Source organism: Centruroides sculpturatus, unplaced genomic scaffold (assembly GCF_000671375.1).
Source record: "Centruroides sculpturatus isolate CEXI.00-Female unplaced genomic scaffold, Cexi_2.0 scaffold355, whole genome shotgun sequence".
NCBI classification, from domain to species: Eukaryota; Metazoa; Arthropoda; class Arachnida; order Scorpiones; family Buthidae; genus Centruroides; species Centruroides sculpturatus.
Window position 1 is genome coordinate 541,963 of NW_019384632.1, and position 26,183 is coordinate 568,145.

Sequence of the window (26,183 nt, forward strand, 5' to 3'; positions counted from 1 at the left end):
CGAAACTACGCGCAATGCAAGGATGAAGACTACTGCTGTAACGCTAAAGGTTTACATACGANTAATTTGCTGAGAAAATTTAATGAAAAAGCAAATGTTTTCAGCCAAATCTGTTGGCCATCATCAGGCTGAGATATTTAACATTTTAAAATGTGAATCAACGTTCAAAAATCAAAGGTGAACAAAACAAATATAAGATAAAGTAAAACAAAGATGAATTACAGCTCAAAGATGAATTTTCATGCTTTGAAGATGTTATTTCTATCTTTAAAGTTAATGCATTTTCTCCATTTCTATGTGAGAAGTAAATTTCTAATTGTTCAAAGAGTTTTACATAGCCATTTTGTCTCATATGACATTTGTAGAGCTTAGATCTCAAAGTACCGTACCTCTACTCCCAGGTCTGTGGCATAAATAGATAATGCAGTGGTGTATGATTCCTTCCTAACATCCATTTTGTGCTCATGGAGCTGTTATGGCAGTGAGAGATGTTGTGTCTCTTTACTCCATTGGCATGTTGAATCTGTTGTCTAATACTTGCACTTTATAGATTCTTGGTATTGTGCAGTTATCTTTCTTATCCTTCTTGTTAGCAGAGGAGTTAATCTACTCTATAAAAGAAACTTTAGTCTGGTAGCCCATGTGGTTTCTTTTATAGAGTAAATTAGTGTTTCCCCTCCCTCTGGCTATTCCAGTTTATGGTAGACAGATGTCATTATACCTCTGTTGGTGAGTTTGATGTTCATATCAAGAAAATGCATCATTTGATCATTCATTTGTTCTGGCTTTAAAATAGGTTTAGCTTTAACAATGTTTCTGTAATAAAAATGTCCATGTCTGATGCTTCTTTCCAAATGATTAATTTGTTGTCTTGCTGTTTTTTCCATTCACTTTGAACATTGGCTGTATATCTTTAAATTTAGATTAAAAGAATTGTATTTAACTATTATTCAAAAATTGTAGCCAATCATTTGCTGTATTTGGAATGAAAACCTAAAGATGGCCTTGAAAAATATTACAAATTACTGAAGTTGCAAGTTTAGTGTGAATTAAGTTGTCATCTGCAGGTTTTTAAAGTTGTACAATCATTGTGCAAGTATAAAATATTTTCTAAAAGAATTTGTTATGCAATGTAGTGTAAATAAATTTTGAAATAAGATTTTTAAATATGTTCTTTAGTGGCCAGATTGGGAGAACTTTGTGAATTATCTGAACAATGCCAAAAAACTGATCCATTTAGCATCTGTCATTTTTTCGATTCGTTTCAACTTCACTTGATGATGTGTCAATGTAAAGCAGGATATGAAGAAGAAGGAGTTGAAAAAAAACGACATTGTGTCCCAGGTTTGCAAGCTAATAATTTTATATTAAAATTTATATATATAGGTTTCAATGCATTTGTGCATGTATACACACACACACACACACATTGAAACCTGTGAAAGCTATTACATGGGATTCTATAAACTTCCTAAGGTATGAGGCAGGTATTAGGTTCCATCTTTTATTAAATTTAATAATTATAATTTAAGTTAATATTATAATGGTTCTGGAATAAAAGAATTGGCCACTGCAAGTTCTGCAGTTCCTGCCTACAGTTGCATTGGACCTTTGTCTGATTCTCACTTTCAGAACTTATTAATTTGGATATTTCTATTTATTTATTTATTTAAGCATACTAATACAACCATGATGCAGGGAGAAATACAAAAAATCATACAACATATCCATTAATTAATTTGGATATAACCATACTCAGTAGCAATTGATGTTTATATTTGTACATATGTTAGGCTCAAAGAGTGAAAATGCTTATTGAGCGAAAAAAAGTTCACATGTTGTGGTCTTTTTAAATCCTCAACAATGTGATATTCGTGTTGTGGCACTTGTAAAAACAGCCACAACGTATTGTGACTAACTCAAAAAGACCACAAAGCAAAATTTTCGCTGTGGCTTTCATGATATCTGACCACTACACGTTGCTGTGATTAAAAAAAGCCATAAAATTCTACATTCTGCAAAAGCATTCTGAATTTCATGAGTGCATGAATGCAGAATGTCAGGAATATGTTCACATTATCTGTGGAGAAAGCAACAAGAATGAGGGATTTAGTGCAAATGTTGCTTGCAAGTTCTGTTTAAGAAAGAACAGCATCAATGCTGAGAGAGAATGTTCCAAATCCGGCCTAGAGAAACAGGCACATAAAATCATTTCACTATCCAACTCAAAATTTCCTGCAGTTAAAATTAATTTGAATGTTTTAGTTAGGGTCCCTGATGTTGATAGGGGACATGCAGCTCCCAGAAATGTTTTAGCTCTTGTTATGAGCATTAATCCATCAGGTCTCTATCAGTTAGGAAACAAGGAAAGTCTTCTTGATTAACTTTATACTCATAATGAATTTACAATTTCTGAGAGTAACTTTATTAACATTCAGGACATACCCCCAACTTCATTAACACTTTGCTCAGCATCCATGTTAACATCTGGAAGTAAGCAAGGGTTTATAATGTGTCACTGTAAAAGATACTGTATTGATAAAAATGCAAATGTCACTCAAAGAACATAAAATGCAACTCAAAATATCATAGTAATAATTCTTGTAAAAATAAATAATTCTGCAACGTTCTTGATTCTCATAAAAAAAGACTTATTTATTAATGAAAGTTCCTGACAAAATGTGAGAGATTGGATGAGATGGAAATTTTATTTAATTGCAACCAAATATATTGAATTTGTTAAGAATAATGCTTAAATTTCACATATTATATAAAGAAAATTTTCCCAACACAAAAATCTGAAAGGATGTGATGCATCTTTCCTCATATCTACTTCCCTCCTCAAGGTGACACATCTTCCAAATGTATGTGTCACCAGGAACTTTCATACAAATTTCACCTATTGGTCAAAAAAACTTAACATTGTTTAAAAAAGGGCATCAAAATTAAGGGGAAAGACCCCCAAAAATAAAAAGACGAACATCAAAATCAACAAGAGAGTCACCTATCCCTATCCTTGTGTAAGTGTATTCCAGTCGTCTCCACTGCCAATCCCTTCAACTGCCACTACCTCCGTTGGACCTAGAGGATTTGATCCCGGGATCTCGAAAATTGGGATCCCGGGATCCCAACCACTTTTCAGTCCCAAAATTTTCGGGATTAAGTTTTCCTAATCCCGAGATTTTCGGGATTGACATCATTTTAAAAAAGTTGCAAAATAGACTGCATGAAGCGAAACGTTAGTGCCAGCGCTTTTAACAGAATTGCTTGCCTATCATTTTAATATAAAATATGAGAAATTTTATTCCAAGCAAGCAGCAGAAATTAACCTAGCGGGCTTGCGATGCTTGCTTGGAATAAAACTTCTTGTATTTTGAACTAAAATGATAGGCAAGCAGTTCTCACTGGGTTACTTGGTAATATACTTCATTTTTGTATTTTTGAATTTTCGCGGGCGCCAATCGATTTTCTGGCGCAGTCGAGAGCACTACTCAGTGCGTTTTACCTGTCAATGTGTCAGCCATCTTGTTTTGCCAGTGTGGTTAATATAGACCCGACGCCTCTCGCTTAGGGGGGTCGACCTTAGGTGAAAAGGTTACGACCCCCGCCTTGCCCGTGATCTGTCAGGATGATGCGAGAAAGTCTTTTTACGTTTGGGAGTAGTGGTTTGCTGGATGCTGAGAGACTCACACAGAGACCGAATTTACAAAATTAACGTGTTTATTTTTAGAAAGGCATGCTTACAATGATCGAAACAATCGGGATTGTAGCCTTTACTCCTACAATCCCGATCTGTGTCGACCGGACTGTTTTCTTCCAACCTCCCCGTGTCCTCGAAGCTATAACTAGAACGGGCTTATAAGTATTTACTAACGATTCCTCCAACTTCCATCAAACCTAAACGCGTTTTCTCAGCAGCTGCATATATGTGCAACAAATTGAGAAGCAGACTTGGTGATGAGACACAGGATGCGTTGTTATTTCTCAGATCATATTTTCGCAATTCAAATTAGAATGTTCCTATTAGATTAGTTTTCTTTATATTTAAGAAAAATGTGACTGATTAATATTATTTTTAAATACTTTTTGCTAAGAAACTTATCTTACTACCTACTTACTAGGTTGCTATATGAAAGTAGTCTATTTAGTCGATGTTAAGAGAGATTTTTGTTAATTTTCAACGTTTATTTGCATAGTTTGTTACATAAAGGTTTTTTCAATTTATGTGAGTTTAAAGAGATCTCAGTGATGCTTAAAAAAGAATAAATTTAACATGAAGACTGAGTGATTTTAAGTCTGGTTAGTCTGATTCTGAGTCTGATTAGTTAGAGTGATTAAATTAGCTAGGTGTATCCTGTAAAATATGTTGATTTTTGTCTAAATTTTGATTTGTTGATTTCTGTAAGATTTTCTTATTTTTTATTAACCCTCAATACCGAAATAATTCCGGGATTCCGGGATTGACTAAGTATAATCCCGAAATCCCGGGATTAGAAATAAGGACCGGGATCGAATTCCCTAGTTGGACCATAGCTGTGTTTACCTACCGGACATTCGACTGTAAACTGTCCCATCCAGGAGCATTACCCAGTTCATCAGGAACCTCTTCATCCCTTCATCAAGACGATCCATGGCATCGATCAACCTACCAATCAAGGTATTTAACCTCACGTGTAATAATGTAAACTCTCTCTCAGTTATGAATCCATAAACTTCAATACTTAATTATGTTACACTGTATAGCTTTTATCCTATGTAAGTTATCCCATGTATATGTTGAAATTTAATATTATACAAAAATAAATGGATAATTTTTTAATTAAATTAAGTAGTAGGGTGCACTTCTTTCTGTTGCATTGTCTCTCAAGACGTCCAACTCCCTAATCTGACTGCTCGTACATGCAACCGCTCACATGTGAGCGAACAATCCTGACATAGGTATCATTGGTCTGTTGCCGACCCTTTGGTCACAAAGTAGTTATTTTTAGTAAATTAGTTGTTTGAAAATGTTGACATCTTGAGCATTGCAACAGATTTTCACAAATGATTAAATGTTGTTGAAAAGTAACAAAATTACATTTCTGAATAATTTTGTTACCTATTTATATAAGATGATTGAAGATAAATAAATCATAATGAAAAAGAAAGTTTTTTTTTTTTTTAAATGAAGACAAAGTCTGCCCAAAAGGGACCACCATTTAGTTTTTTTGTGTTCCAGACAGTACACTTTCTTGGTGACTGATTTTTCTTTTTAGGCTACTTGTCGCCAAAAGCTAAAAAGTCTTTTTAAAAATACAAAAATATATCCAATTAAAATTACAAGTAATTTCTAAGAAAAGAACTGGTGACATACAGACATCTTGCTTACTTCCATCCATACCTTCTTGAGAGTGTTATGGCTTTTATCTACTAGGAACGAGCGCTGGAAAATTAGATTTTAAGAAAGCTGCCCCCTGATGACAATACAGTAGAACTTTCATCTATAAATTTTTGTTCGATTTTTATGTTCTTATCATCACCTTGTTATTAGTTAACATCCAGAACTTGTGGCGACTGTCATTGTGTAGAGTACATCAAGCACCTACTAGTACATGTAGTTTGACCTTTAGTACTTTTAAACAAAACAAAAAAAAACCAAATGTGTGTTTTTCTCCATACATTTTATTTCTTTGAAATTTTTTTAAGTATGAAAATTAAATTTCTAGGAAAACTTGTAGAGCTAACATTGTTCAACATTAAAAATTGTAAATAAAAATGTTTTGAGGCTAGAACCCAATTTTAAAGTTACAAACCATTGCGTCGTATCACTCTGTTGTGGTTGCATCAGATTCAGAGTTTTATTAAAAACATATAACATATTTAGCCCAAAGCCACAAAGCACAATCTGGCCAGCAATACAAGTATAGGTAATATTGGATACATTTGATATAATTACAACAGGATGTAAAGTACTATATTATTTTTCTGACTTTTCCAACGATTATCAACACGACTGTGTGCCTGAAATAGCCATTTCCTAACAGGTACTTTATGTGGATTCACGTTAATGTGCCAAGCCTGGACTTTAAGCATGCACCGAATTAAGTAATGACAAAATTTGTAAAAAAAACAATCCAATATTTAATAAAATTTCTAGTAATAACTATATACAAAATTTAGTACAAATCAAATAACAATTTATTCAACATAAAGCAATAAGATTCAACCCAACAAAGCTCAAATCAATATATTTTCTAACTTAACTCTATTCCCTGTTGGAATTCGACAAAAATTCAAAGACTTAACTTATGTACAATAATTCTTATGAATTAAAGGTTTTAATTGTCACCTCAATACACTAGGAACCTTTTTCCTCAACTCTCAAGACTTTCTCTAATCTTCGATCCACAAATCGAATAACTTCAAAATCGCCTTGGAATTACTTTATCCTATAGGACACCTCTCTCTCGTTTGCTGCTATGAAGCTCACCACGCTCGTTGCTAACAGAAGTTCACCTTGGTCATCTTCACTTGAGGTTTGGTTTTTATACTGTGAGGTGACGTCACAATTCTGAGTGAGAGCACTCCCCTCATTTACATATTTATTGCTAACAATAACTTTTCCTGTTTGCCTGGCAGTCTATTTTCCGAAACAATACTCGCTAACCTTTTACATTATTCTTTTTGACAATTTTTGGGATGTTTTATTCTTTAAGCAAGTTCCTAAGTGGTGCTTGTGGGGTCTTTCCCCTCTTTTCTCGGTGCGGACTTTCTTTTTTCCACTCGGGAGCGCAAGTGTGCACGAGTTTTTCTATGGCGCTTTTCTCTCATTGGTGAGTTGGTTTCTCTTCTATTTTTAAGTTTCTAAGGAGAGTGGTGAGGAAACTTTTGTCCTAACAAAACATAAGCCCCAAACAAAAATAGAATAAAAGCAAAATAAAAGTAACTAAAAAATAACACTTGGACTTGGTTCCTTACAAGGATTAGATAATTCAATTGAATATATTGTGCATGTTCAAAACAAACATGAAGTCTGGCGAGGAGTCAGCAAGAAGAAACAATGCAACAGAAGATGTGAACACCTTGCACAGAATGACAAATGTTAATATGTTATAATTAGTAAAGCAACAAGATATGACGCATATACACAAAATATACATGATGTCTGGTGAGGTGTCAGCGAGAAAACACTACAAGAAGACATCTCACACAGAATGCTAAATGTGGAAAGGGAATACAATTAAGTAAGCGAATACAAATCAGTAAGCGAATAATTACAGTTATTTACAAGTTGGAGGCAAGCAAGGAAAAGATCTAGTTGATGGGCGTAGCCGAATGGTACTTTTTCACAAGCTGCTTGAAGAGGTTAAAAGATTCTTCATTCTTAATGAGATCATAACAGTTGCAGGGCCATTTTCTGCCATTCCTGCTTGTAGTTAATTCCAGTTCTATTCTCTCCTTTTTGGTGATGGGACATTTGAAAAGGTAATGCCTACTACTATCTTTTTTTGCAGTAAACGCAGGTGTTGCTGCTTCCAAGTGAAAATGGTAGGTTCAAACTCACACCTCCATAGGTGTGAGTTTGAACCTACCATGGTTTGTGAAAAATTGAGTGTTAATGTGATCAATCTTAACCCATCTATTATTGATGTGTTGGGTGATGCTGAGTGATGGAATAATTTCCATCACTCAGCATCACCCAATCGTTCTGCCAATCCTGTACAAGCTCTTCCCAGAGAAGCTTCTTCAAGGTCTTAATTGAGATCTTATGGTAGGCAAACAATAGATTGGTATTGCTAGCAGCACTTTTAGGGAGGCAGTTCACTCACTCATTGCCAGCAGTGCCTGTATGTGAATGAATCTATTGGAATGAGTACCTGTTGCTAGAGTGGAGGAGGATGGATTATATGTTGGCAACTATAGGTTGGAGAGTCCTCTTGTGGATGAGTGAGAATGCCAAGGCACTATCAGAGGCAATGGTAATGTCTGCTATGAAAATGGTGTCCACTCCACTCAATGAAGAATTGAATAAAGCTCTGGAAAACAAGAGCACAGAGGTTTAACTGGAAGAGCTTGATGTCTCAATACCATTCTCGTAAGCAACAAAACTGCAGCCAATTTGCCTGTTGATACCAAACCCATTGGTGTAGATTGTAATACTCAGGTTATCTGGGATACTTTCAAGTTGCATGTGGCAAATGCCAAAGTGCCCCCTATGCTTTGGCACCACAGGACCGAAGGGTTGACATCACGTCGATGAAGATCACAATGACAAATTTCATCAGGACTGACACCACTGCGTCTTTGCAGACAGACACAGAAACCATTTTGTTCTCTTGTGTGAGTGGTTGCGTACGTAGGTTAGATTTGGATGGGAGACTTAAGGAGAACAACAGAAGAAATGCACTCCACAAGGTTATTCATTTAACAAATACCAGTTTAATTATAAAGGTTATTTACAGGGTTAAGGCTGTTTATAGGACTACTTATCGCTAAACTATTGAACAGCTCGAGAGAGAGAGAGAGTTTACATGAGGTTCGTATGGCAATAAATACCTGGAGTCTGATTAGGTCCTCGTTGAAGGAAATCTAGTTCTGGCATTGATTAAAGTTCAGGTGTTAATCCAGGTTGGGTTCACTTCAGGCGCTAATCCAGATTAGGGTTAAGGATGGTGATAGAGAGGGATGCACACACCCACATAAGAAGGTTTACAACTGATGACGGGAAAAAGCCTCGATTGTCATGTCCCCTCCATTTTATATGGGGGTTTCTTCTGGGTTTTTTCCCACTTACTCATTTGAAGCTTTAGCACGTTGTATCCAATCGATGATGTTTACCCATTGAGTTCAAGTGACACAGTTGATGTGTCACTTCCACCAAGGAACTAATTCTGTGGGAAACAGTTTAATTGCCGATTTAATCAAATATTTTTTTTTTTTTGAAAAATTATCTGATTTGAACAACAAAGTATTATAATAATTTAAAATAATTTTTTCTAAAACCTTTCTTTAAAAATAAAGTTTCTTCTAATTTCGGCTCTCACATCGAATAGGAGAGCCAGGATCTCTCATTTGAGAGTAAGGAACCGGAGTCTCAATGTCATCTGCAGTGAATAAGTTATCACCAATTTCTAAGTTATCTCCCCATTTGATCTTCCAAATTTTTTGATAAAGCAAGATGACCTTGTCAATGGGTGTCCACCAGGCCATAATTTGGAGATTGATACTTGATGATGTTCTGAAGTCCCCAGTGGTCAAGAGGAGTGCTTTCCTCTGGGCAGAGATAAGCTTACGTCAGAGGGTATACCTTGCGGACTGCTTCACCCCAGCTGCTGCAATCGTAAGTCACCATGGGTAAGAAGATGCTTTGATAAATGATATTCATGGCACCAGAGTTCATACCCCAGGTTCTTCTTGCCACCCTTGCAAAGGCCTGAAAGATCAGCCCAGTGTGCTGAGATATATACTTTACATGCTGGTCCCAAGAGAGCTGGAAGTCTATAACAGTTCGTAAATACTTGAGTTTGTGGTTGCATCAGTTAACGTTCAGAATGTGTTATGGCTTTTCTAAATTATAGCAATGTGTAGTGGTCAAATATCATGAAAGCCACAATGAAAATTTCACTTTGGGGTCTTTTTGAGTTAGTCACAATGCATTGTGGCTGTTTTTACAAGTGCCACAACACAAATATCGCTTTGTGGATGATTTTTTTTGAAGTTGATTTTTTGGATTGTGGGTTAATTTTTTCATTATAAGTAAGTCAATAGAAAAAGAGTAGGCAGACTTGGCACGCATGCGCGTCGTATAATTTTGAAAGAACGATTCGAACTGAAGATTGTACTTATTTTAACGACATTCGTTATTCGAATTTACGAGCTAAAACTGTAGGAACCTGATGAAGAGCCCAGAAGGGGTTCGAAAACGTTTGTTTTTCGTTATTTTTCGTCGTTTATCGTACTACACCGTAAATTTGGTTCAGTGTAAGTGATTATTATTGAGGTGTGGTGAGTAGTTTGTTTTTATAGTTTAGCAACGCCAGCTAAAATCTACCGTAGAACAGTCATAGGCCTAACTAGGGCCAGAGCTTGTCTGCAGTTCTTGTTGGAATGTAAAAAAAACAATGTCGTACCCATGTCCTTTTTCCGGATACGTCTCCCCCCGGGGAGCGAACCCCTCCTTGGTAAAGTGAGGATGATGTGTCTAAACAGAGCCATTCGATGCACCAGGAAACAACTCTATTCTAAGTTAACAAAAGTGGTGGAAATTGAAAATTCTTTGTTCCAGTCAGGTCCGGGGATCCTATCGGAAGAGAATGCCAAGATAGTCAACATCCAGGATAGGCTTAGAATCAATCTCAAGAGGCATTACCAGAAGAAGTTTCAGTGGATTTTACGCTTCCAAGTTCCCAGGAGTCGCAAACAACCCTCCTTCCCGTTTATAGTGTGGGATAACTTAACCCTACTGAATTTTGTGATGGAAGTCCTCAAGTTTGGACCAGCCTTTGCACTACCCCCGAAGAAGGCGGACACAAGGAGCTTCATTCCTGATCTGGAAATTCTAGTACGAGGACTATCAGATAGACAAAAGGAATATTATCGTTGGATGGCCACGTTAAGAATTAAGAATTCCAAGGAGTCACCTGAGCTAGCGGATTTAAGAGACAAGCTACGATGTACGGTGCGGTGGATGAAACTTAACAACATCACTCTTGTCAAGGCCGACAAAACTAAATCCATGGTTCTCATGAAGAGTGACACCTATGAAAGAGGCCTACAGGAATGCTTAACACTCACACATTGCGATAGGGCTGACGAGTGTGTTATCGATAGGCTGCATTCCAGAGTGAAACGGTTTGCTGGTTCCGGCCTCGCTAAACGCTTAGCACTGGATAACTTAACAGTTGACTCCCCGGACGTCCCTAAATTGTTTGCTTTCACAAAAACACATAAACAGGGCCAACAACTCTGACCAGTAGTGGACAAAGCTAGAGCGCCTACACAGAAATTAGAGAAGGCTGTACATACCCTTCTCGCTCCACAATTGGAGGGCTACCCGTACATCATTGCTAGCCCGGTTGAGCTCATAACACAATTGAAAGAGGTCGCATCCTATCGAAACATAACAGTGTTGGACTTTAAGTCCTTATACCCTTCCATTGAATTCCCCCCAGCTTTCTGTGTGCTTAGGGACATTTTGTTTAGCATTGTTGGGGATAGCACTTTACACAACCAGATTCTAGAGATGGCGCATCTGATATGTTATAATTCTGTCTTCCAGTTCAATGGAGAGGTCTACACACAAGGCAGAGGGGTCCCCATGGGCAGCCCGGTTTCAGGGGACCTATGTGAGATGGTAGTCCGACAGTTGGAGAGCAAAGTCCTCCCACAATTCCTTCCTAACATCGCATTATATAGGAGATATATTGACGACATTATTATTTTGTGGAAAACTGTGCCTGATATAACAGCTTTACTAGATTCTTTTAATAATAACCCATACGGGCTGACGCTAGAATTAGAACAATCTGACCCCACCGAGGCCCATTTCCTGGATATAAATATCACATTAGAGAAGAATAACATCAGCACTACAGTATATCATAAACCAGGATCTATGTCGTCGTACATCCCAGTGGGATCATGCGATCCGGTTCCCTACAAGACTGCGGCATTTAAAGCCTTAATCAGAAGAGCCTTCACACATTCTTCTAACATCCAGGCTCGAGATAGGGAGCTAGCGTCTATACAGCGGGTGGCCGCAGAACACGGGTATAACAAAGTTATACGTAGGATGGTACAGAATTATAGCCGGATATATGCTGACAGCGCTCTGCTTATGGACCAACACAATGATAACCAACTGGAAGACATAGAACGGATCCCCGTCACATATAACCCATATCTAAGATCTATATATGCTAAGATCGCCAGGAAGCGCCAAATAAGTATTGCGTACAGGAGGTGTCCCACCATTTTTAACATCTTAAGTAATGGGAAGGACCCTCCTAACCCCAGCAGAAGGTCCGGAGTCTATAGTGTCCCTTTGAGAGACAACAGATTCAATAGGGATTTAGTATATATAGGCTCTACTAAAAGGTCCGTAGGCATCTGAATGCAAGAACATCAGGCAGATATTTGTCACGGGAGAACCAACACGGCCCTCGCAACATACGTAACGGACCCGGAAATAGTTGCCGACTTTACTCGGGCCAATCTCTCCTCGGCGCACCTCCCAATGATCATCTCAAATGGTTAGAGGCGATGCACATCTTTAAAGCCTCTATCGATACTACGTGCATAAATTTTAAAGAGGAGATGCTTTTGTCAATGGCCTGGCAAGAGTTGATTCACAACACGATTTAGCCGCCCGTTATATTTGAGTAGGCAGACTCGGCACGCATGCGCGTCGTATAATTTTGAAAGAACGATTCGAACTGAAGATCGTACTTATTTTAACGACATTCGTTATTCGAATTTACGAGCTAAAACTGTAGGAACCTGATGAAGAGCCCAGAAGGGGTTCAAAAACGTTTGTTTTTCGTTATTTTTCGTCGTTTATCGTACCACACCGTAAATTTGGTTCAGTGTATGTGAGTAAGTCAGTAGAATTTTAAAGTGAGAGATGTTTGAATTTGTTGTTTGTTCCATTTTTTTAAAAAAATTGGGTGGACAAAAGTTTTTAGAACAGTTTTTCTTCCCTAATGATTTAGAAAATTATGCATACTAAATTAACAATCAATAATTTGTTTCACTGTCTTTTTTCACTACAACATTAAAACAACCTAGAAGGAATTGATTTATAAAGATTTACAATGACAATAACATTTGCATCAGAATTATCAGCACAAAATTGAATTGTATATTTTAACTTTTCACGAGTCTTAATCTGTTCATGTTCATATATTTTCTAATTTTATTAAATGCCAAACATTTTTTATAATGTTCAAGTGCTAATTAATTATGAGAACTTTATTCTCTTCAAAGTAATGCATAACTATGCCAGCTGTATGGATTTTGCAGCAGTATCTTGCCATAAGACTTAGTATTATCTAGACCATTAAAACAAAAAAGATTTTCATCATTAAATATAATTAAATTAAAATTGGAATGTTCTCTGAATTTTTTTTTTTTTTTTCAAATTGAAGACATTGATATTTATGATAATCTGTCAACAGCAGATCCTTCTTCACTTTTTTTGTAAGAAAAGTTGTTGTCAACTAGAAATTGACAAATAGAATCCAGATAGCACCTAATTTTTGTTGTTTTCTTTTATACTTTGTTGACAATATGGTCCCTTGCCACTTTGTTGCAGACATGCCACTTAATTCATCATAGATCTCACTCCTGTATTACCCAATACACTTGCCTTTCTTCCAACTTTTGTTATGCAATATATGTGTATTCTTTTCTTCCAGCACCTTCTAAATTATTAAATTTAAATTATAATTACTTAATTTAACAAGAGATGATGCCTAATGCTTGCCTCTAGTGTCAAATTATTTAGCATTTAATTAATAATAGTAGTAGTAATATAGCATGATATAATCTGACAATTATTTGGCTTATCTTAGACAGACTAGAACAAGGTGTCATTGCTTTAAAATGTGAATGCACTTTTTTTTTAAACCAAATTTTACAAACTAAATATAAAATTTGCTACATTAATAGAAACGACCTCAAAATAAAAAAAAAAGAAATTCAAATATATATTCGTGTATATCTTTTCAAATGAAAAAAGAAAGTACAGTACATGTTTTAAGTGAAATTTCATTGAAAATGTGGACTTTTAGATGCCATCTTGGGTAGTTTATTTGTTCAAATTTTGGTACTATTTAGTTCTCTCTGCATTTGCCTTAATCATATACAGTCAATTCAAAAAGTTTAGAATAATTTAACTCCATCACAAAGTGCCAACCCTTGAGTAACAATAGTTAGTTGGAGTAAAAAATTATGAAAAAATTAAATTAGGGGATATTTAGCCTAGTCTTTTAGCAATATTTTCATTTAAAAAAAATTTAATTTATAAATGAAGTGTTAAAAAATCATAATTATTTACTTAGTGAATAATGTTCAAAAAGTTTAGAATAATATGAAATAAATCTATAAATCTAAACAAATCATCTGAGATGTAAAAAATTATGACAATTTGGAATAGCATTTTGAAATGGTACCCATAACTTGCATGTCATGTATTAATGTTTTTTTTTTTATTACATTTTGCTTCAAAATGCCAAGCTTATCTTTACCAAAGAAAAATTCATAAGAAAAAAATTTGACTGTTATTCAAATTAAAATAACTTTTTACTTGGCACAATTTTTTTTATATCTCAGATGTTTTTGTTTGGATATTAATTGTTTTTTGATTAATAATTGTGATATTACATCAAGACCTAAGACAATAACATACTGTACAGTTCAGTCTACACTCTACAATGTGCCAGTTGACGGCCATCAGCACTTTGCAACGCAACAGCCACAGACCAAACACTTTCAATACACCGTTTAATAAAATTATTATAAAAATTTTAATTGGTGTAAATTTGATCTTTTGTTATTTTGGATAACATTTTGAATGAAAATCATTTAAACCAATTTGATCATTATAAGCATGAAATTAAGCAATAAAAGTAAAATAGCTCTATGGGGAACCCCTGTGAATTTTGACCTATTGACCCAGAAGTTTCAAAACCATCCTACTCTTAACTCTGTGTTATTCGCATTACCTCGATGAATAGTATTTGCTCATATAACATTTCACTGATGCCAAATGACTAAACTGTTATAGTCAAATTGTCATATTGCATCAAAATCTCTGATTACATCTTTAGTTTCTATATTTTGTTTACTATCTAACAATATAAAATACTTGTGGATTGAAAAAAAAAAGCATTTTTGATATTTACATTCTTATAATTTGATCCAAAAAATTCAGTAAAATAAACATATCAAAATTAAACTTACCATAAATTATCTCAAGTTTCACCAATTGACATCATGTAATTGGAGACTGATAAGTTGTCTTTCAAGGTCAGGATAATAAAACTTTATTACTTAGGATGTGAAAAGAGCAGGCAGTCACACCTACTTCTAAAATAAACAAAGTGTTTAATTATCTCATTAAAAAATACTTCCTTCTCAGTTAGAAGTTGGTCAAATTACAATGTTATTCTTTATTTGTTCTTGCGAAAATGTTTTCTTTAAGATTAAACTGTAAATTTTGCTGGTTTAGATTATATTCATTTTATTTTTATATTTTTATGTGGTTGATATCAACATTCTAAAAGTCTAAAATGTCAATGTCAGTATTGTAAAAGTTTATTAGCTTTGGTTTAATATATCTGTAATCAGCAGAGCACTAGAATTGATAAACTTGAAACACATATGTAGGTGATTTTAACCATATTTTGTGGGAGATGATTTAATATAGATATACTAAATCATTTCCTGGCTAGGTATTATGCACTTTACTTAGGTATGACACACCATATAGTGTTTCTTGTTTGGAAAAATAAATAGGTTTATTACCAGTGGCATAACTACTGTTAAGTGCAGTTAAGCAACATTTAAGGTCTCATGACATAACAGGACCCAGATAAGCCCTCGGTACTGTTTCTACAGAACAGTATAAATGTGAAAATTTTTTAATTACATAGGGTGTTCATTTAAACATCTATCTAACTTAATAGTTTAAGAAGCAAAGATCACTTGGATATCTGGTTAAAGTAACTGACAGTTCATGTGCATGGTAAGAGGGAATTTCACATTCGAGTCCCACTCTGGTTTGATTCTTTTCTTTCAGAAAATTCTAGTCCGATAGTTCGATAATTCGGCAGATCGTCTGGCTTTAAAACTATTTTTGATTGGTCCCACATCTTCCTAATTTTTAAGCACGTAGAAATGACCAAAAAAGTGAGAAAAGTGAGAAAATGACCTGAAAAGTGAGAAAAGTGAGCATACTTCAGAAAAGTGAGTACAAGTGAGAAAAGTGAGCGACTCCGAGGCCTGCATAGATAAAATATTTTCTCATATTAACAGGTTTTATTTGTGTTGTAAATAAGGATTCTCATGATGTGAATAGTAGGCATTAATCGAATATTCTGTTTAATTACATAAACAACTTATCACAATTTAAGGTTATTATGCTATAACTTAATTTAGGATCTATATTCAAGAAAATCTGATATTTTTTTATGGAACTTGGAACNGGTTAGTTATTTCTGGAATATTGCTGAATCTGGTTTCGATTTCATTAACATAATTCGACATTTTGTAATAAATTCTAGTAATCTTGTTATTTTCATTGTTAAGAACACTGAATTATAAAATTAATCAAATATAATCCAAGTTTCGGTTATACCTATTGTTTCTGAATCATAATTTAATTGAAAGTAATTTGTTGATAGAAATTTATTCTTTAAGCCTTGACTATTCCAATTTAAAACTGTAGTCGGATGTATATTTTTAATAGTTTTTTCTTGGTGAGTTTTATTTTATTGTAAATATCAACTTGATGATTCTGGTGAAGCAGAGAAAGGCTGAAAGGTATCCACGTAGACTAATTTTCCTGTATTAATACTAAAAGTTAATTTATTGCAGTCTATTAGCAAATTGTCGTTACGTAGTTTAACTGATTGGTTTTGGTTTCTTAATTCATAATATATTGGCAATAAGTGTTTTCTTCTTTTACGTGTTTCTTTAGTAAGATCAGGTGCTATCTGTATATTACCCCAGTCTTCCATTAATTTACGTTGTTTCTTTGATATGAAAGCATTATATATTTGATCATGAGTCTGTTTCTTACTAAGTGATAGTTTTATAATCTGGTTCGTTGATTTGGTTATTTGAATTATATCTAGGATATCCTCCTGAGTTACATTATTTAGGTTTAATGTTAAGTTGATGAATTTAAGAATTTCTGGTTTGGAAGTGCTTTTTGACGAAGGATAGTTGTATAATACTATATTATTTTAATGACAGTCATTAATTAGAGTATCCATTTTATACTGTATCAGTTCCTTTTCAGATTTTAAATTGTCAATTTGAATTTTTAGATTATCTATTGAACTTTCCATTTTTTCAAATTGAATTTTATTTTCCCGTATAGTACCATGAATTAAATTCAGTTCTTCTTTTATATATTCCATTTGTGCAGATAGTTTATCATTAGAAGTATTAATCAATTCAGATATCCTATTCCATAGATCTGCTGTTAAAGTGTCATTTGAGCTTATTGGAGTAGATGAAATAATTACATTGGACTCACCTGAAAAGCTTTGTAGATTTTGTTTAGATATATTCGTATGTGAACCATTGTTTGCCGTAGACGATTCCTGTAATTCTTTATCCATTGATAAGTTGTAGTCTGTTATAAGCTTGAAATTAGATGTACCTGGTTGCGTCTTTTTGCTTTCCGGTTTGCTTCTATTAGTTGGCGGTCTACCACGTTTTTTTGGTGAACGTTGCATACTTATTAATTATTAATTTTCCTCGAATTTGGTTATTTCTTATTAGTATTAAACACTTTTGATTAATTCAGATAATAAAATTGAAAAAATACACTAAATTCTACATTCACGTCGAGGTGTAGAAACAAAGTCACCAGCAGCGCTCACGGTCAAGTCACGCCCCCCGTTTATTTTAATTATTAAATTTAGTTTGAGATGGCAGCATAACTGCCTTCCTATACATAAATTGTTTGATGTTTAATTAATTATGTAGCCACATTATAGTCTGATAATTTGGTAGTCATTTGACTTTAGCTAAAAACTGATCATCAGTGTACATCATTTCTATATATATCATCACAAAACTCCATTATACTTGCATATTGTGCGTATTCCTTACAGTATTTCAATACTTTCCCATAAGACTATCTTCAATATCACAAAAAGATTTTATCACTACAAATAATAAGTAAATGAGTTTAAAATGCAAAATTTTATGGATTCTTAAATGAAAACAGAGTGAGTCCAAAAAAACAAAGAATTGTTCTTACAAAACAAAATAAAAATTGGGAAAATTATTGATGTTGGAAACTGTTTTGTGCTATTAGTCAGAAGATTTTTTCCTCCAAAAACTTTGTTAAAAAATAAGGGAAGTAACCATTAAAACAATGAAAATTCCAAAATTTATTGTGAAGAATTTAAAAATTATTTATCAAAATCTGTTTCTGAATATCCCAGCAAAAGTGGCATGAGGCAATAAAGTCTGGGGTATAGATGTCAAAATACATGTATTTGCTACTGCATCAGAAACCCCAATTACAGTGTTTCATAAAAGTATGGGTTCACGTAATTTTAGTTTAATTTTTTTATCAACGGCTTTAAATGAAGTCTAACATTTCAAATTAGAACTTTGCAATTCCAATCAGATGTCCAATTACAATATGTAGTGTCTCTTATTAGATGCTGGCTGTAAGTAGATATCTATATTTTAATAACAAAAATGTGCATAGAAAATAAATATAATATACATTAATAATTATTGGGTTGTTTGGAAAGTAATTTCATTTTTTACCCACCAATTTCATTCTAAATCATATTGTCATTATATATTTTGACAGCTGACATTTCAAGGCTTATTTGTAAAAAATTTTGTTTGATTCTGTGCAATTTTTTTTTCTGTGTGTGTCTCATCAAATGTGAAAAATTGAAAGCAGCATTTTCCTTTCAGCATATTTTGCTTTTTTATTACCGAAAAGGTAAGAATGCTGTTCAAGCAAGAAAAAAATTGTGTGACTGTATGGAGAAGATGTGTTGACAGAACGATACCAAAACTGGTTCAGAAAATTTTGTTTTGGCAATTTTGACATTGAAGATGCACCATGTCTGGAAGGCCAGTTGAAGCTGATGAAGATAGAATAAAAGTATTGATTGAAGCAAACTGCCAAATATTATAACAACACGAAAAATAGCTAAGAGGTTAAATTTGTCAAATTCAATCATTTATGATTACTTGAAATGACTTGGTTTCATTTGGGTTTAAGAACATGGGTTCCACATGTTCTTAAAGAAAGAGATTTGCTCCATTGCATTGACATCTGTGATTTGCTTATCAAACCTCAAGAAAATTATCCATTTTTGAAGCAAATCATTACTGGTGATGAAAAATGGATTGTTTATAACTATGTCAAATGCAAGCAATAATGGAGTAGAAGAGGCGAACTGGTTCAAAGTGTACTTCTGTCAACTGGACAAATTGAGTGATACCATCAAACAGAAAAGGTGCAGTGTTTCACCATGATAATGTCAGACCTCACACAAGTTTGGCAACTCACAGAAGCTGTTACAGCTTGGATGAGAGATGCTACCGCACCCACCATATTCACCAGATCTAGCACCCTTGGATTATTACTTGTTCCGGCCTTTACAAAATTTTTTTAAACAGTAAAACATTTACTTCAAGTGAGGATGTCAAAAATCACTTGGATCAGTATTTGTAAGCAAAGTTCAGAATGAGCATGGAATCATGCTACTACCAGAAAGATGGCAAGAGGTATTGAACCAAAATGGTCAATATATAATATATTATTCAATGAAATATTTATTATAAAAAAATTTTTTTTCATGAGTAAAAATCAAATTACTTTCTGAGCAACCAAATAAAAAAACAAAAAAGGATTTTATCATCTTATATTGATCTATGTGAGATATTGAGCTCATTCCCAAAATTTAATGGGCCAATTTTTATAAAATTTTGCCATTTTTATTAATTGCGATGAGGAATCCAAAAATGTAATGAGGGTCCATTTAAATGTAAAAAATAGGAGTCCATGATTTTGTTTTTGATATACAGAGGTATTAAATGACAATGTCCATGCTCTCTGATGTGATTGAGTGCACCAAACAGAATTTAGGCCTAAGAGTCAAAAATAAAATCAGCATTATGTGTGCCTCATGGAAAATAGGCATGGGAAAAACAACAAAACACAGGAACAAATCAATTGATGGCAATTGCTTTGTTCTTGGATAGCATCTCCATGTCAGCAAGTGCAAGGATAACCTCTCTCATATGGCCGGCAGGTACAAGGATAGCCTGTTTTGTACTGCAAATGCAAAGTTTACCTGTCCATGTGTCAAATATAAAAATCTCCTCTTCTTTGCCTAACAGGTGCAGAGTTCACTCACTTCTTTCTTTTCAGTTCCACCTTAATTTTATCACAATACGACAGTCAAGTTATATTCTAGTATCAATTATATCCAGTTGTGCATATAAAGTTTTTGTGTGCATAGTGTATGTATTATATGAGTTTATTTGATTTTTATATACATTTTTGTTAATGATACAGTTGAGTTTTTTCAAGTTATGTATTTTATTTTTTTTAGAGTTATTTTATTTTCATTGTTTTCTTTTTGGTTTTTAATTTTATATATTTATATTTTAATCTATGTAGAAAACTGACATGTTCTTGTAAATTTTCATTAATGAAAAATGTTAATATTCAAAATCAATTTGTTCCAGAGAACATTCCAGCTTTCATTCTTTTTAAAATTGAAATTGGTTTCTTTCTACCCTGAAGAAAGTCATTTAAGATAACTGAAAATGTTTGAAAATTAAAATTATACTGCATTTTTAAAGGTTTATGTAGTAGTACTGTAATTAAAATAACATATGAACTCGAAAATTTATAAAAAAATTTGTAATGGACAAACTCTGAAAGTGTCCTTTACACTTATTATATGATAGTGTATGAAAAGGGACTAACAGTTTCATGACAGAGTCAATTGTTATTTGGAGGCTTCTTGTCTGCCTGAACATGCAAAATGGTTACAATCTTTCTGGTGGTGACATGATCAATTATAAAAATTATAGCTAAGAAAGTAAGGCATAAAAAAAAGGAACCAAGAATAAAGAACACTTTTAGAGTTTGTCTTTTCTTTTGATTTTACTTTTTATTTAATTGTAATTTTACAATTTTTTTTACAAAGAAATATTATATTTTTAATTGTGTTGGGATTGTCACCTGCGGACATTTTAAACTGTTTTACATATTTGTGCAGAGGCATAGCCTCTAAAGAAAGGTTGTCTCTGCAATGGAAATAGTTGTTCCCGGTGATTGAACATGGCAAGCAGTGAAAAGTGGACTAGTATCCATTTTAATGTATTTTTACTTTTTATTAAAAAGATTTTACTTGTTATTAGCATTTACAATTTTTTATAAAGCTCATCTCTACCTTCAAGATTAAACTTTTGCCATTTTTAATAATTAAAAATATAACATATGGTGCCACCCACAATTTTAATTTTTTTACCAGGTAGGTATGCAACTCATTGCTGGATTTTTATTAAAATAACATAGTTTTCATGCCTGCAAAAATTTCTTGCTTGTAATAATGTTTGTTCCATGCAGCTGAAAAAAAATAGCGGAAACATTGTTCTTGGCTATTTTTCTGTTCCTGGAAATCTATATATTTAATATAATTTAACTTTATTTGAATATACTTTAAATAAAGTTAAAACTAAAATATATCATTAATTTAATTGCTTTTTAAAGAATTAAAATCTTTCTGTTTCTGATTTTTTTACAAGGAAATTAATGCATAGATTATTAAAATAACTTAATATTTTTTCATAAGTATTTGATTCCATTATAATTAAATTTAAATAAAGCCAATTATTGTAAGCCAATACTTGAATATAAGATATACCTTAATTTTTATATTCTCACCCATAGATTTTTTTGAAAAAATAGACAACTTGAGACAAATTTATATCAATGAGACATTCTGTTAATGTGAATTTGTTCAGTATTTATTGCACAATAAAACAAGTTACATATTACTGTCTTCTTTGGTAATAGAAGAATCTGATACCTCTGAAACATCTTCACTTTATGTTAGGCTTTTCCGATTAGATCTAGTGCTTATATCTTTTCTCATGCAATAGTCATCAGTGCTATTTAATGCATTGGAAATGCAACATTTCTTGAAAGAGTACTGCACATTTTCTGAGATTTTCATAATAAAAATTCAAGTACTGTTGATGTTACTTAATAGACTAACAAGATTGAGCTAAGTTGACCTCAAATATTTATTATTATAAATGTTGGTCAAAAATCATTAAACTGACACAATGGAATTAGTGCCATATGTCTTACTACTCTGAAACAAGGTGTTTGGCATGAGAGGTCACTAATTATGATAAATTACATCAAATCTAAGATGCACTCTGTTTTCAGAAATAAATCTAAGATGCACCTATATACAGAGATAATGAGATCAAGAACTTATTTTTGACAGAATTAAATTTTAATTAAATTGCATAATTTTTGTATATATCTAGCAATATTACATCTATTTGAAATTTGGAATTAATAAATCTTTTCTATTGTAAAGTATTTTTATTAAAATACACATAAGCAGACATATCTCCTAAAAATGATCAAAGCAGAAATTACAAGCAAAGAAAGATAACTAAATCATTTAATTAAAGACTTATTTTATTGAAATATTTTTGTATATTAAGAAACATTCTTTCTGGATAACTCATGAAGTTTCCTTTCAAATAAATATTTTTCATTCTTTCTATGCAAATAATAAATCAATGTATTGCGAATTTAGATAATTCCTAATTAAATTATTTAAATAATTTAAACTAGATTTTTAAGCATTTGTTTCTTTGGGATTAGCGATATTATTATTTAAATGTAATTTAGTGAACTGACTTTGTGACTTAACCAGTTTTCTTAAGACTCCTTGAAATCTTAGAAGTCTTAAAAAATCAGTCAAGTTGCAAACTCAGTTCACTCAATTACTTTGATGCATATAAAATACAACTCACATCAACCATTAACTGCTGTGAATATGATTAACACTGGTTAATGGTTGGTGTGAATCATGTTTAATATTCATTCCAGTGTGCTGTGCAGTTAAGTACATACATTGATGCAAATATTTAGATTTTCAAGATTTAACAATAGAAATTTTACATAGAAATATTTTTAGATTATTGGAGATCTTTTGAATTAAAGATGAAAGTATCATAAAGGAATGCATTTTACAAATTATTTCATTTCATTCTAAATTAGCATCCATTTGTGATTATTATTTGAATCTTATAATTTGATGTTTTGTTTAATTGTTCTAAATATTTTTCTTTTTAAAGCATCAACTTTAATATACTAATATTAAATATTTATATTTCAAGCAGCGAAAAAAAATAATTTTTTGGGAGGAAATCCACATTTTGATAGTGGAGATGCTGTTCCAATTGTTATGGGTTGTCTTGCTGCAGGATTAGCTCTTGTTGCCTGCTGTGCGGGTATTGTGCAATTAATGAGGTAAGTAAATACAAGGCAACAAATTACACTTTATAACATTAGAAAATTTCATATAATTTGATATTTATTTTTGTTTCAGGCATGTTCTCATGCCATCATTACTTCATTTTTTTCCTTAAATGATTTTCTGCTAAAAATTTCTTAGTTCTTGTCTTTTCAAATGACCAATGGGTCATCAATATAATATCATTTTTGCAATAACAAAGGATTAGTGTTTCTTAAATGTTAGTTTATTGATATATTTGTACAAATTTTATTAGTTTTTTTTCCTATCAATTATCCTATTAAGAATATATTTTATGCCCTGACTGAGAAGATGGAATATAAAAATATCATGCTTCAGAAAGAATTTTTTTATCTTTATATTCATTCAAGCACTACAAGCTTTCTTACGTAATAGAGTTATTAGGATATAGTTTACAAGATTGCCATATTGTGTAGAGGGAAAAAAGTCTTAATTCTAAAATTGAAAGTTCAATTCTATTTAAATATATATGATAAAATACAGCTAAATATATATATTTATATATATATGATGTCTTTCTTTTCTACATATATACATATATATTCTATATATATATATGTAGAAAATGTCTTTAACTGAAAAGAAATGATATAATAGAAGGAAATAAGTAAAAATTAAAAAGATGGCAACAGTGACAGGAGTGAAAGCAAATTTTAAACACAAATAGTTATGTTTTTAATATAATGGAAAATAAAATGTGCCATTCCAAATATAAAGAGAGAATATCAACCCATAGATGGAGAAAATCTAGCAGAAAAGAATATTAAAAATTGAAAAGGAATGTTTGACAGAAAATATTATTTATAATTAGAAAAAAAAAGCAAAAGGAAAGATTAATAAAATTTAAGCTATGCATATAAAATAGTAACTATAACTGTTGGCATTAAATGAAAATAATTTTAAACTGCTCTAAGAAGACAGAATCAATATTTTGGATTATGGAGGAACTAAACATGATTTGTTTATGATGTCAAATCTTTGGAATAAAAATAGTGATGATGATCATCTGATAGGATGGATTAATTCAAAAAGAATGACCAAAATAAAAAACTAATTAATTTTTAAATTCTTGATAAAACCAGATATTAAGTAGAGATTTCAAATTGTATATTTTTATAAATGAAATATTATTTATAATTTTTGTGTTTAGTATTTTAATATCCTCTTTGTTAAGATATACTGACAGATATTTTCATTCATGTGTTTGTTCTAATATAGACAGTTCTGATGCTGAGAAAGAAAATTTCAATTTGAAAGAAAGACATCAATTACATCTAATCAATAAAATCTTTAAATATTTTGAAGAAGTTCAGTATAAATTAAGCTGAAATTTCATTTAAAAATTTTTTATTTAATATTTGATTGCTTCTTGTTCGCTCTTTATTTTTAATATTTAACTTCTTTTTACAATTTCTTATTTGGATCAGTCTAATTTTGTGGATGTTCAAATGTTTTTCTTATTTAATATTAGTTTATATTAAATTATATATTTTCATTCTTTGAAGATAATGTATTTAATAAAGATGGATTAGCTATTGTGGATAATCAGCTAAATTTATCAATGCACTTTTAACAGAGGTATTCCCTGTTAAAAGTGCATTGATAAATTTAGCTGATTTTAACAGTGGGTGAATTTAAACTTAAAGTTCATCATAAAATAGCAACTGCACACCAGGTTTAATAAAATAAATATGACTTACATGAACCTATAACCGATGTGTATCCAATTAATCTTTCATAGACGAACATTTTCTTAACCCCTTCTGGGCTCTTCTTCAGGTGAAATAGCTGGATCGAACACCATAAAAACGAAATTTGAATAAATCCGAACTCTGTTGAGTTTGAATCGTTCGTTTCGTTCTCTTACTCCGTCACGTGTTATGTTTGAAAGTATTCGGAGTTAACGATCAATCTCCGAACACTTTCAAACATAACATGTGACAGAGTAAGCGAACGAAACGAACGATTCAAACTCAACAGAGTTCGGATTTATTCAAATTTCGTTTTTATGGTGTTCGATCCATCTATTTCACCTGAAGAAGAGCCCAGAAGGGGTTAAGAAAACGTTCGTCTATGAAAGATTAATTGGATACACATCGGTTATAGGTTCATGTAAGTCATATTTATTAAAGTTTATCCATTGTTAAAGATGCATTTGACTAATTCAGATAATGTATTCAATTATTTCTTTTAAGTACTATTAAAATTTTCTTTAACTTCCTGCATTAGGTACTGTACATTATATGTAATGCATATTGCATGACTTTAATGGCATGAAGTAATCTTATAACTTACAAACAGAAAAAAAGCAGAAACATTGAACTGTTATTTCCTGGATCTGCCATTATGTGCTTCCAGAAGTACCCAAAGGAGGGTGCTAATTCAAAAATTAAAAATATTTGGGTAATTAATAAATATCTTTTATTAACATATGAACCATGTATTCTATTGTGGATGGTCTGAAACCATATTTGCCATCATAAATGCTTTCAAAACAATGTTTTGAAATTTGAAAAAATAAATTTTAATTATTTTTTGTGTCAGCAGGGAGGGCTTAGGCCTCTGTAGCTTTCCCCTTGTCTTCATCACTAGAAACACATGTTAAAGTGTACAGCACAGACTAATGATAATTATGTGAATTCAAAAAACTGTAATTTTGATCATTTCTATTGAAAATAAGAAATGTAATGACCTTATCTTTTTATACACACTAACGAGGGGACCTTACAGTCTCGGAAATTCAGTTCGGGATGAGACTTGGCAGGTTAGTAGTATACCTCAAGGGTGTCCACCCAGAAGAATTGTAAAGTGCACTAGCCAGAAGATTCCGAGAAAAAAGGCTCTAAAATTTTAAGCGCAGCTTATATACCGATTGATTCTACATTATGGCAGTACAGTGAA

The 26,183-nt window shown here is 32.5% G+C and overlaps 1 protein-coding gene across 2 annotated transcripts in view; it reads left to right on the plus strand.

The window, feature by feature from the left end:
• LOC111625804 overlaps positions 1-23,496 on the plus strand; it is a 49,263-nt gene extending 25,767 nt beyond the window's left edge. The window contains exons 3-4 of one of the 2 annotated variants that reach the window (XM_023369036.1): positions 1,180-1,344; positions 23,128-23,496. In XM_023369036.1, coding sequence (XP_023224804.1) covers positions 1,180-1,344; positions 23,128-23,261 — 299 coding nt within the window. In that variant the 3' untranslated portion in view covers positions 23,262-23,496. Of the gene's footprint in view, positions 1-1,179; positions 1,345-23,124 lie in introns of both variants that reach the window. The other variant, XM_023369035.1, reaches the window with a different exon arrangement.
• Positions 23,497-26,183: the final 2,687 nt, after the last annotated feature.